Source organism: Schistocerca cancellata, chromosome 6 (genome assembly GCF_023864275.1).
Source record: "Schistocerca cancellata isolate TAMUIC-IGC-003103 chromosome 6, iqSchCanc2.1, whole genome shotgun sequence".
Classification (NCBI taxonomy): domain Eukaryota; kingdom Metazoa; phylum Arthropoda; class Insecta; order Orthoptera; family Acrididae; genus Schistocerca; species Schistocerca cancellata.
In genome coordinates, this window is record NC_064631.1 from 47,566,726 (window position 1) to 47,579,390 (window position 12,665).

Sequence of the window (12,665 nt, forward strand, 5' to 3'; positions counted from 1 at the left end):
AATTACTTTGTGATTGACAGACTGCAGTGTGGCAGGCGATGCTGCCAGCCACACTTCACAAGGTGCTGCATGTAACCTGCAAAACCGACAACACAGTGAGCACAGATTGGATGGCAGCTGGCTCCTGCCACTCAACTCACTGAAACATCAGTTACTAAGTGACTTTAATGGGAGTTCTGTAACAGTCTGTTATTGCTGGCCCGCACTTTGTTGTTGGCAGGTTCACGTCATATTTCTAATATTGCTGTTCACATTGTCTCTCCAATACTGCTGTACATTATATGGAACTTTGCTTGAAATTACCACTACACTTTTTGGACTCATATTCACCTGTGCTTTTTTTTTAACCTCATGAGTGAGGGTGTTCTTTAATGTGGCTGCCAGAACAACATTTTAACCCTCTTTCACAGATGCTGTCTTGTTATTTCTGATTTGTCTGTGTTATCAAGGCAACAGGTTCTGTAAAATATGATGCAGGCTTATGAAAAATTATCATTTGAAAAGTGAAAAAGGAATGAAAACTGACAAGGTGGTCACTTTAATTAAAATTGTGTTGTGGTGGCTATCACCTATGCTGACTACCAAAATATTCATGTTACAAATTCAAACAATGGAAAATCCAGGAAGGAATGTAACAATACCATGTTACAGATTCAGTGTTCTGGCATGCATTGTTAGAACAACTGGCACTGTACTGCTTTGCACTGTTGGTTGGTGGGTAATTTCTTCCTTTTGTGGAAGAGTTAATGCAGTTCTCCTGTAAAGTAAAGCATTCAAGTAATCTTACGTTTGACGCAGGCTTGCACAGAGCTCTCTGACAGTCCTCTTGCTCAGTTACTGTTCTTGTGATTCCATGTATGCTCTCTCATTTATACAGTACTTCATCTGTGAATACTATCATGGGATTGCTTTACTTTCATGAAAGACTAATTTCATGCCTGTCTTTACAGAACACATGTAATACTCCACTGGTTTCTGTCACAGGGATCTCCTGCTGCTATTACATATTTATTTGCTTCTACAGCAACTTGAAATAGAAGGAAAATCATCCTAATGAAAGATTGCTGCTTGTGAACAAGGTTATTCCATGGAAAATAATCTGGTGATGTATCTGTTCAGGGATCAGTCAGTTAGCTGACTGTAGTCATTGTTCACATTGTTTTGAGAAGTTGCTGAAGTTACTTATTTCCCATCATCTGATGAAAAATGAAGATACTATGGGATACTGACGTACAGTTGTGGAACTGTTCCTGGAGTATAGGCTTCCTTAAGTTTTGTTACCTTGAAAGTGACTTCCTTGAAAAATTGTTTCTCTTGTGGAAAGAGACTGCCTTCTGTCATGTTTTCTTGTTCTGTGAAACATCTGTAACTTTCCTGACACATGTTCACAAGTTATATAAAGCACCAATGCAATGGTACATCCCGATTGATGTTGCTATACATCGTAATGACACAGACCTATAAATTATAGAAAATGTTGTCAAATATAACACATTTACCTCACAGTGGTCAAGTGACATTCAAAACGCTGTTTCTGGCCAGTACTGATGATTGCTGTGCATGGGAGGGACACCCCTGATTCTGATGAAACTGTGTGAAATGCAACATATCGAAAGAGTGTGCAATTTTAAAGAAACCTTGGCATTTCCAGATGTGCTTTTGGTCATGAGCTTCACCTTTCGCAAGTAGTGTGCTGGCAACATACACATGTTTCACTTATACCTGTAACATGCCCCTACTGGTGTATTAGTTGTATTTGGCATGCCTCTGATGTTGGATTTAGGTTACCTGCAGACTCTACCCCTTTATCTCACTACCTGGAATCTACTTTCCAGTAGCTAAGGTTGGTGTTCCTAATTTTTTTTTCCCTCTCTCCCCTGGCATTTAATTCTTGCTACATCAAGTCGTCATTCCTCCCGTTCCCTCCTTTTGTCCACACATTTGTTCATGCCTTTTACATTTTGTTTTTTATTTTCTCATTTTGTGTTGTGTCTCACTGTTTTTCTCTCATTGAGTATAAGTGCATAGATATTTGGATATAATTTAGAATTTTGTATTCTGATAGTGTATTTTTTTTATTGCTTGTACTTCAGTCTGTCAGTTTGATAACTCATCATGCTTGAAGTATCACTTTGTTTCATAGTCTGCACTCCCTGCACACACAAACAAAAAAAATTCAGTCAATCTCTCGACATTCTTGCACAACCGTCATACATGCTTTACAGCTTTCTGTTTGACCCTCATGGCAACTGTTTATATGACCAATTACTTACATTTATTTAGTTGGTTCCATTGTTTATTTGCATCATTATGCACAATTGTGGATGCAAAAGACCTTGATTGTGACAGTAATGGCACCTAAACAACTATAACAACAACAAAAATAATAGCACAGTCTTCTGGTTCTTGGAGAAATGTAGAGTTCTTATTACATCAGTTTTCATGACACTTCTAAATTTGACAAAGTCAGTGTTAAACATGGGTGTTGTATTAGATTGATGACAACTTATTAATAGCTTAATACTATCTGACAATTGTGACCGTCCGTAATATTGTCCTTTTTTCCAGTATTGGTCCAGAATCAAAAGATTTGTGTCATGTTTTACTGAATCCCATAATTGATAAATTGTGTCTTGTATGGTCTTTATGTAATTGCCGCACAACATACGAGGGTAATCCTAAAAGTAAGGTCTCCTATTTATTTATATGTACAGAACTCTGTTTGTGTGGCAGTTGGTCACACTGTTACGAAGAATGCTTCATGAACTGTGTGTAAACACGCACACTCCACGCTGAGTTGCTCAGTCTTTCCTTGGCGGCCGTTGAGATTCGAGCTCCTGTTGGATGTTACTGCCAAGTGCGAATTGTGTGCAGTTACTTGGTTTTTGAATGCAAATGGTGCTGTGCCGATTGAAATCCATTGCCAATTGACGAAAGTGTATGATGAGTCGTGCATGGATGTCAAAAATGTTTGTAAGTGGTTTAGAGAGTTTGCAGCTGGTCAGACCGAAATTCATGACGAACTGCATGGTGGCGAGCTGGTATGACATGGGCATACAAAAACTGCCACAGCTTCTACAAAAATGCATTGACAGAACTGGTGACTATGTCAAAAAATAACTAAATGTTCAAGCTCTAAACTGATGTAAACCATTGTAGAAATAACAGGTCTATGTACTTACAAAAAAATAGGAGACCTTACTTTTGGGGTTACTCTTGTACAATAGCACAAACTGCTGAAAATGCAGCTGAAAAATCAAGCTATTTGTTACAGTTTGTATCTAGCCTTTGTGTTACCAAGTAATTGCTTTTTAATCTTTTGGAACAGCAGTTTCAGATGCTTTATTTTCATTATTTATGTGTTAAATTTACAGGGTGGAAGAAGGTGAATCTATTACATTTATAGTTGGTAATATAAGCAGTATATTATTAAGAATAATTTTTTAAATATTAAACTTCTATGTTCATTAGTGGGCAAGTGATCTGGCATGTCAATTGCTGACTGTATACAATGATGAAGTAGCAAGAAGACAGGAATTCCAGAGACAATTTGAGGGCCACTTTTTAAACACACTTTTCCCTGGAATGGAGGACATGCCCCCCTCATTTGCAACCCAAGCACCATCTGTTTTTGATTCTGGTCTTCCAAAGGTAATTGTGCTGTGCAATTGGTAAAAGAAATGTTGGTGTTTTTAGAAAATGGCTGTTTCTTATTACACTGCTTATTTTCAGCTAACGGTGGATGATGTAGATCGCTTAAAGAATGAGTTACCAGAACTGAATATCTCTCTCTCACTTCCTGATCTTGGTGCAATTACACAGTTTTTCCTGTCTAAATCAGTCTCTGGTACAATGAAAACCGAAGAAAAGGAAGACACTGCCCTTGAAGACAGACTAGTAAGCATAAATATTAAAATCTGGAAAAAAGTACTAGCTTTTTAAAGTTTTATTATTGACACACTCATACCAGGAGGCTGTCTGTTCATTTGTGTTGATTATGTTGTTTTGCTAAGAAATAATGTTAATCATGTGAGTACAGTTTAAAGTCAAACTTTGTTTTATTGCCTGCTGCGGCAGTAGCTCAGGCTGTCCCTGATTGGACTTAAGTTTCTATGGTTTTAGTATACTGCTAGATACAGGAATGTAGAATAGGAGCCAGAGAACATTTATGATAAAGTTCTGGAAGACCAATAAATATATTTTGCGGGAGTTGACAACTTCCTGCATCTTTAGCAAGACTGTGAAATTTATAGCACTATGAAGTGAACAGAACAGTGAAGTCTACAGTTGCAAGGAAAATTGTTTGTGCAATGGAATAATGACGTTTTATTCATCAAGGACATGCCCATAAAAGGTTACAACTGACTGGGGAAGAGACATTACAGTATGATCCAAACACTTAGGCCTTCCATATACAGGCATCTCTTGGAGGTCAGTATTCAGGTACATGACAGAAATGCTCATTTGAGATTAAAAGTTTCATATGGACATATGCCCAGTTCTGAATGAATTTCAAGATAAAATATATTTAACCCAAGATCGCCAGACTGAACACCATTAACTTTTTGTTTATGTGGTAGGATGAAGTCCGAGGTGTATGAACGAAAGAGTAAACGAGAGAAGAATTGATCGGTCACGTGGACGCTGCTGCCCTCGTTACGGTATCTCTCGGATAAGTGACACTGTATGTTCTCCCAAGTGTGCACAAAAGAATTGAAGTTGACAGTGGGATTCATGTTTTGATGTTAACCAACAGTTTACAAGTGTAAACTTGACAATATCCATATTATGTATTATAGGTGTGTGTGTGTGTGTGTGTGTGTGTGTGTGTGTGTGTGTGTGTGTGTGTGGCACATTTACAAAATCATGTTGTAGACATGCGAAGCAGCTGCGTCTTTGTCTTTGTTTCTGATAGAAAACAGAATGGATACCCTGGCAATGACGTGTTAGACAGCTAGTGTTGAATGCTACAGAAAATTAATGACAATATACATTAAATGTGTTCTGTCTCGGATACCATTCAAAATAAGGCATAAGTCTATATGAAGTTTTTTGCTTCAGATGATTGTTCCTGTTAGCCCTGAGTGTTGACCATTCCTCCTGGGACACCCTGTGTATTCACCCTTCTCCCTCTACCACCCTGCTCCACCACCAGGTCATCTCACATTTAATGTGTGAAAGGCATCTGAGAGTAACTTCTATTATTTGCTTCAAACTTAGTCACAAAGTGGAGTTACTTAAGAAATTGCTTTCACATACAATGAATTGGAATTGTGTAACTTTTGGATACGTCACTTTTAATAGATAATGAGTAAGTCATCACAATTTATTATAATAAATCATAGTAATCTGTTAAAAGAAAATCTAAATTTGATACTAAATCTGACTTTGATTTTATAAGGCAGGGTGTTGGTGTCTCGTTGCAATGCTAGCAATATAAATGTTGTATGATCCTCTTTTATTGTTTTGCATAGGTGAAAGTTGTAACTGATGCCGGTCTTGCAAGTAATTTGGATCCAACTCTACTCCAGACAGGAGATGCTGATACTGTTGTGAGGGTGCATTCTTCTAGTCCTATATCTCTTCAGGAACCTGCTGCTGTTAAGGAACCTGACAGGTATGTTTAGTTAATTTATAAAAAAATATGTGGTTCCAGTAACATTGTAAATAGTTTGTTGTGGGAGCAGAAGCTATTGAAATTACATTTTATTTACTCACCATCTAATACATAACCCCCCCCCCCCCCCCAGCCATACACACACAGATTAAATATAAGTTGGAACTAATCACACTCTTTATCAAATCATGATGTTTAGTTTCTTGCACAGTTGAGGCTAGCCATTGTACATGATCACTTAAGCATTAGTCAAATTAATGTGATCGTATGTAACAATAAAGAAAGGTGTGGGTTGTTTATGTATTGTACTTTTCTACAGTCTTGAAAGAAATTGTAATTTCTGAAGGTGTAGCTAAATTTTGATAATGTGGTTTGTATAACTTGTTTTAAATAATGGCATGCAGAGTACATTAATATATATGGTATTTTATAATGCTGATTTCACTCAAAAAATTTATCAGAGTAGAATGGCCTGTATTTAGTACTCTTTGTGGTAAATGTGGAGCATATGTTAATCTGTGCAGATTGTTTTAATGGAAACTTTCCCCATTCAGTGCATTTTCCCATCTGACAAGACACTTCGGCCGCTATATAACAGTGTGTAGGATCCTTGAAACTGTGTCAAAATGTTTGCTGGAGCCACAGAAGTAGATTTATATATAAAAATAAATAAGTAAAGACGGTGGTCACTGATTTGCCTAATTGCTAGTTAGCGTTCAGCTCTCACAGTTACTGAATTGAGAGGAACAAATTTAACCTTGATTCCAGAAATACTGAAGTCCTTTATTGTGTATTACATTGTGTTGATTGTATACAGGCTTGGTAAATCTGGGCTATCTTACTGCTGCTGCTTGTGTTGTGAATTTTGTGCAAGTTGTAATCCACATGGTAGTAAACCATTGTGTGTTAGACAGCAAGCTAGAGAATATTACTTTTTGTATGATTCTTATAATAGTACATACTTTACTTAGACTTGTAAAAGTGCTGTAGGTTTTAACTGCTTTCTGTTGATAATGTTTGCAACAAACATATCTGTGTAGACTGAAAGTAGTATGACATATCTTATGTTCATCCCAATGTTGTAGCATCTGTTGGTCGTACAAAAATGTGTCTGTATCAGACACAAAGAGTCAGTTACAAAGTGAGCTGATTACTTTTGTTTCTAGAAAAAACAATCCTACCATTCTTACCCCAGAGGTAATCCCAGCTTTTTCTAAAGTGTGTGCCAACTTCCTACTGCATTGTTTATTACCCAACCCCTGTTCTTTGATGTTAATTGTAAGTAACTCCAAATAGCTTTGTTCATGAATGATATGAAAAGGACAGATTGCTACTCACCATGAAGATGACACGTTGAGATGCAGACAGGCACAACGAAAAGACTGTTACACATTGATGTATCAGCCAAAGCCTTCTTCACAAAGGAAAAGGAAAATATATACGCATTCACTCAGGCAAGCACGCCTCATGCATGATCGGGTGTGTATGTTTTCTTAATAAGAAGGCTTTGGCTGAAAGCTCAATTTGTAACAGTCCTTCCATTGTGCCTGTTCCAACTCAATATGTCATGTTTACGGTGAGTAGCAATATATGCTTTTTATATTATTATTATTATTATTATTATTATTATTATTATTATTATTATTATTCATATTTCAACGTTGACTTTTCCATTGTTTGTTCATGAGTGGGCACTGATGACTGAGAGTCACCATTATAGTCATTACTGCCACCATCTGTGCCATAATTCTGATGTTGATAAAAGTCTGTTACACAAATGTCTAATGATTCCACGGGGTTACACTGTAGCATTGTTTTCATGAGTATGTGAATTTGGGAAAATGCAGCATTTAATTCTACTCTACTCAATGGTTGTACTTTTTTTGTGGTTGTCAGTGGTATGTGTCTGCAGAGTATCAGCTGGTAATGTAGTGTATACTATTGGTAATTTGTGATTTTGAGCTAAGTGTTTCAGTAACAATTTCATATTAATTGTGGTTTGATTCTTTTTAGGGATATGCTTATATGTAATGGGCATTTTAGGAAAGGAGATGAACATTTGGGTTGCCATGTTCTTTAATTATATTTTATTTTGTGGAAGAAATTATTGATTTCTATGATTTCAAATAACATTTTTAGGGGTTTTGAGTCCGAGACGGACACTGAAGAGTTTGAAAAAGTCGGCCAGAGCCCTGTGGATTTGGGATTTGACACACGGCAGACGCGGCCTGTTACCGGAGCCGCCGTGCATTGTGAGCCGAGCGCAGAACAGGGACATGAAGGGGAAAGTGGTTCGGCAGCTGCTCTCGAACGAGTTGCCACGCTGGAGGTTGGTGTCCGATGTGAGAGTGCTGGCAGCGCTCACACCCTTCCCACACCCTCGCCTTCACCAGCACCTTCCCCCTGTTCGCCCTCATCTGCCCAGCACCAGAGTCAGCTCCAGCAACAAGAGTTCACCACAACAGACTTTTATATTGATGAGTCGATGCCGTCCAGCTACACGGAGAGTAACAGTGCAAGGTGCCACTCCCAGGGCGCTTCGGACCTACGACGGCAGCTGGAAGACGTGAACACTCTGGTTGCCCTCCTCCAGGTACAGAACACTTGCCCTCCCAGCCCCCTCCCAAATTCGCTTATGCCAAAATCGTTTGACATGTAGTGCTGTTCTGTGTTTTCTTTTTTTTCTGTCACACATAGATTAGTTTTATGATTAGTTTATTAGAAATATGAATTTTGGTCGTTAAGTGCTTGTAGTCAACCCACATTGATGTTTCCTTTCGTCATCAGATTGTGTGTCTCATATGCCTTGGCTGAGTAGCTGCTGCTACTGCTTTGTTGTGTGTGTATGTGTGTGTGTGTGTGTGTGAGAGAGAGAGAGAGAGAGAGAGAGAGAGAGAGAGAGAGAGAGAGAGAGAGAGGTTTGTTTTTAAGTGTTCCAGATACAAGTGAAGACCACTTCTAAGCAATTATTTTTCAAGCCATTATTTTCTTAAGTGGTAAAAATGGAACAACTGCAAATGTCTTTAATAATATGCATTCAGAAGGAATCGTCCAGTAAAATCTTTCTGCAGTGACTACACAATAGGTTCTTAGAGGCTGAAACACGTAACTTCAGGAGGGCTGAAGTTGCGTTAAATCAGAGAATTATATAGAAATGTGTCCATATTATTTATGCGGGCAAGTATGGGAGATGGGAGAGCTTCGGCACAAATTATTTTTACGTTTTTTTTTTTTTTTTTTTTTTTTTTTTATTTTTTATTTTTTTTTTTTTTTTTAAAATAGCTGGAATGTATCTTTGGAATGGAGACAGAAATCTTTAGTAGGCACTCATGTTCTCTCTGTATTGCCATTGTCCTTTTGAGAAGTGCATTTATGGGACTTTTTAAGGCACTGGATTTCTGTCGTACAGTTTGTGATATGAATTATTAGATTCTTGATCCTAGATTCAGGATGAACAACACAGAATGTTCCCAAAAGTATAGTTTTCATTTTTTTTAAACAGCCAGCTTTGTTCTCAGTGTGAGTTTGATGTGTGTTGATTCTGGAGGCCTGGACTCCAAGCTTTGACAGTAGACTAAAAATTATTTATGTTTCTGTTACAAATGTTTTCATGGCTGCCCTAATGGGTTTTTCAAAAAGTATATTAGTTTTTAAAAGATATTTGTTGACCTCTGTTTACATTGATTAATGTTAAATAAAAAAGCAACTGAAACAATTTATCCTACAAATGTTCAGTGACACATCAGTTTGCCACACAGCGCACATCCAGTCTAGAGGAAAATTCACCTATACCTTGATTATCATGACTGAAGTAATTTATTCAGAAATAGTTTCTGTAGGTAGATAGGTCAGCTGCTGTCCAGAGACAGATATACTCAAGATGCTTAGGGAATCCCTAAATCGCGGGCTAAACGTGAAGGATACAGGAAACAAGCCCTATCACCTCATGCATTGGGCCCATTCAAGTAGATGAAGACAGTCTCATTTGAACAACCTTGTACATAGTAGCAGTGAGGTGGTGTGCTATCTCAGTGATGAAGGAATTACCTAATCCACAGTGTGTTGAGGAAAGAGCCATTAGTTGGTAGTCGGTAAGCATTTGGACATATTTGTTTCAGTGGAGAACAGTCCATGCTCTTGGAATGTGTCATATAACATTCACCAAAATGGTGCCTCATTCATAATGGTAAAACACTGGATATTTCTAACCTCCATATACATACATCATGACATTTATCCTTTCATTAAAATGAGAATTTCATTTATCTCACAAGATAAAGTCTAGTCAAGAATGAAAATTTCATTTGAAAAGTTGAAACGCTAATGGTTACACAAGGTCAGAAACAGTCAGAAAACCTTGTAATGGTGTTGCAGGATAGGTTGTGTTGAGAAATGATTTTAAGAAAAAAATTCAATGTGTTGCATCATTTCTGACTCAGTTAGTGCTGAAGTTAGCCAATCAGGCCATTGTATGTGAATTCAAGTGGCCTGCTAGACATGCCCTTTTCAGGATAAAGTCTAAGGTACCTGCAGCACTCTCCTTCCAACCTCCCTTAACCAATCGTTATTTATTTTCTGAAGAATTAACGCATTTGTCTAAAGAATATGAGGATCATTTTCTTTTTTAAGGATTTTCGTATGCAGAAAAAAGTGTTGGGTCAACTGAAGGAGAATATAGTTTACAATGTGGAATTCCTAACGATATACTAAAGATTCCAATCTGTACAGGCCTATTACAAATGATTGAAGCAATTTCATAAATTCACTGTAGCTCTATTCATTGACATATGGTCACGATACACTACAGATACATAGAAAAACTCATAAAGTTTTGTTCGGCTGAAGCCGCACTTCAGGTTTCTGCCGCCAGAGCGCTCAAGAGAACAGTGAGACAAAATGGCGACAGGAGCCGATAAAGCGTATGTCATGCTTGAAATGCACTCACATCAGTCAATCATAACAGTGCCATGACACTTCAGGACGAAGTTCAACAAAGATCCACCAACTGCTAACTCCATTCGGGGGTGGTATGCGCAGTTTAAAGCTTCTGGATGCCTCTGTAAGGGGAAATCAACGGGTCGGCCTGCAGGGAGCGAAGAACACGTGCGGGCAAGTTTCACGCGTAACCCGCGGAAGTCGACGAATAAAGCAAGCAGGGAGCTAAACGTACCACAGCCGACGGTTTGGAAAATCTTACGGAAAAGGCTAAAGCAGAAGCCTTACCGTTTACAATTGCTACAAGCCCTGACACCCGATGACAAAGTCAAACGCTTTGAATTTTCGGCGCGGTTGCAACAGCTCATGGAAGAGGATGCGTTCATTGCGAAACTTGTTTTCAGTGATGAAGCAACATTTTAACTTAATGGTGAAGTGAACAGACACAATGTGTGAATCTGAGCGGTAGACAATTCTCACGTATTCATGCAGCAAATTTGCAATTCACCAAAAGTTAACGTGTTTTGTGCAATCTCACGGTTTAAAGTTTACAGCCCCTTTTTCTTCTGCGAGAAAAACGTTACATGACACGTGTATCTGGACATGCTGGAAAATTGGATCATGCCACAACTGGAGACAGACAGCGGAAAACCGATGGATCGGTCGTGGTGGAGATCATGTTCAGCAATTCATGTCATGGCCTCCACGCTCTCCCGACTTAACCCCATGCGATTTCTTTCTGTGGGGTTATGTGAAAGATTCAGTGTTTAAACCTCCTCTACCAAGAAACGTGCCAGAACTGCGAGCTCGCATCAACGATGCTTTCGGACTCATTGATGGGGGCATGCTGCGCCGAGTGTGGGAGGAACTTGATTATCGGCTTGATGTCTGCCGAATCACTAAAGGGGCACATATCGAACATTTGTGAATGCCTAAAAAAACTTTTTGAGTTTTTGTATATGTGTGCAAAGCATTGTGAAAATATCTCTAATAATAAAGTTATTGTAGAGCTGTGAAATCGCTTCAATCATTTGTAATAACCATGTATTTTTACCTGTACAAAGCTATTACTTTCAAACTGGTGATGCCGCCCGTGGGTTTTGTCATCACGCAAGAAGTTTCGCTCAAACATAATATGGAACACATTGAATGTTAATTGTAGATTCACTCTTTGAGAACTGCAAAACAGGAAATTCTGTTAATCAGTCACCATATCTGCTACCAGCACTTTCAAACAGTAGATAAAGCAGCAGAATACACCCAACAGAACTAGTACAGTGAAACCTCTATATAACGTTTTTCAAGGGGCCACAAATTCTGAACACTGTATAGAGGAAAACACTATAAAGAGGAAGGCTTCCAAATAATTATTATAGGGCATTACTGAAGATCGGGATACCACTAATCAGCTTTGACAAATGGTGCCATAGATGACATTTTAAATTTTCATAACACTGTAATATGATAGTCATTGGAAATGATCAATGTATCAGATGATTAGTTTTTGTAATTAAAACATGGGGCCTGGTAGGTGGATGGCTGAAAGTAACTGGATCAGTTTGTACTGTAAAAAGTTATAACAGATTCTTAAGATATGACATCATTGTCCAAAGCTGACAGGTGGTATCCCGTTCTTCAGTTGACCCAATTATAGAATATGAGCCAGTCCTCAATACTCTGTACTCCTATGGTTGCCACATTGTCATCCACAGCCACAAAGTCCTCAAAAGTGACAGAATCACTGCCTATTAATTCCTGAAAGTCTTGCAAATCAAGTCGATGGTTTCAAATGCATACGTTTCGAATTTCCACAATTGTCAAACCCTTCCATTATCGACGATCTGTTCCTGGTAATAGTGTTGTGTGTTGAGGGGGCCAGTTCAAATTGCTTCACTAGCTTCACACGACTCACCAGGAGATGCCTCCACTTTTTTAATAACAGAAACCTTCTCTTCCAGAGAAATGTTCTTCCGCTTTTCGCTCATGTCCACTGATGAAACCTTAAAGTTATATTGAAGACACACTCTTACTAGACACACTAACTGTCTGCTGCTCAGCTCACACAATACACTATGAATACAAAGCATTGACAGAAATGGCACCAAAAAGATCA

General features: G+C 38.4%; 1 protein-coding gene across 3 annotated transcripts in view; it reads left to right on the forward strand.

Moving 5' to 3' along the window:
* Positions 1 to 12,665, forward strand: part of LOC126190656 (RB1-inducible coiled-coil protein 1) — a 329,494-nt gene that overhangs the window by 232,123 nt on the left and 84,706 nt on the right. For all 3 annotated transcript variants that reach the window (XM_049931087.1, XM_049931085.1, XM_049931086.1), the window contains exons 9-12: positions 3,472 to 3,651; positions 3,733 to 3,897; positions 5,475 to 5,617; positions 7,757 to 7,946. In XM_049931087.1, the coding sequence (XP_049787044.1) occupies positions 3,472 to 3,651; positions 3,733 to 3,897; positions 5,475 to 5,617; positions 7,757 to 7,946 (678 nt within the window). The remainder of the gene's footprint in view (positions 1 to 3,471; positions 3,652 to 3,732; positions 3,898 to 5,474; positions 5,618 to 7,756; positions 7,947 to 12,665) is intronic.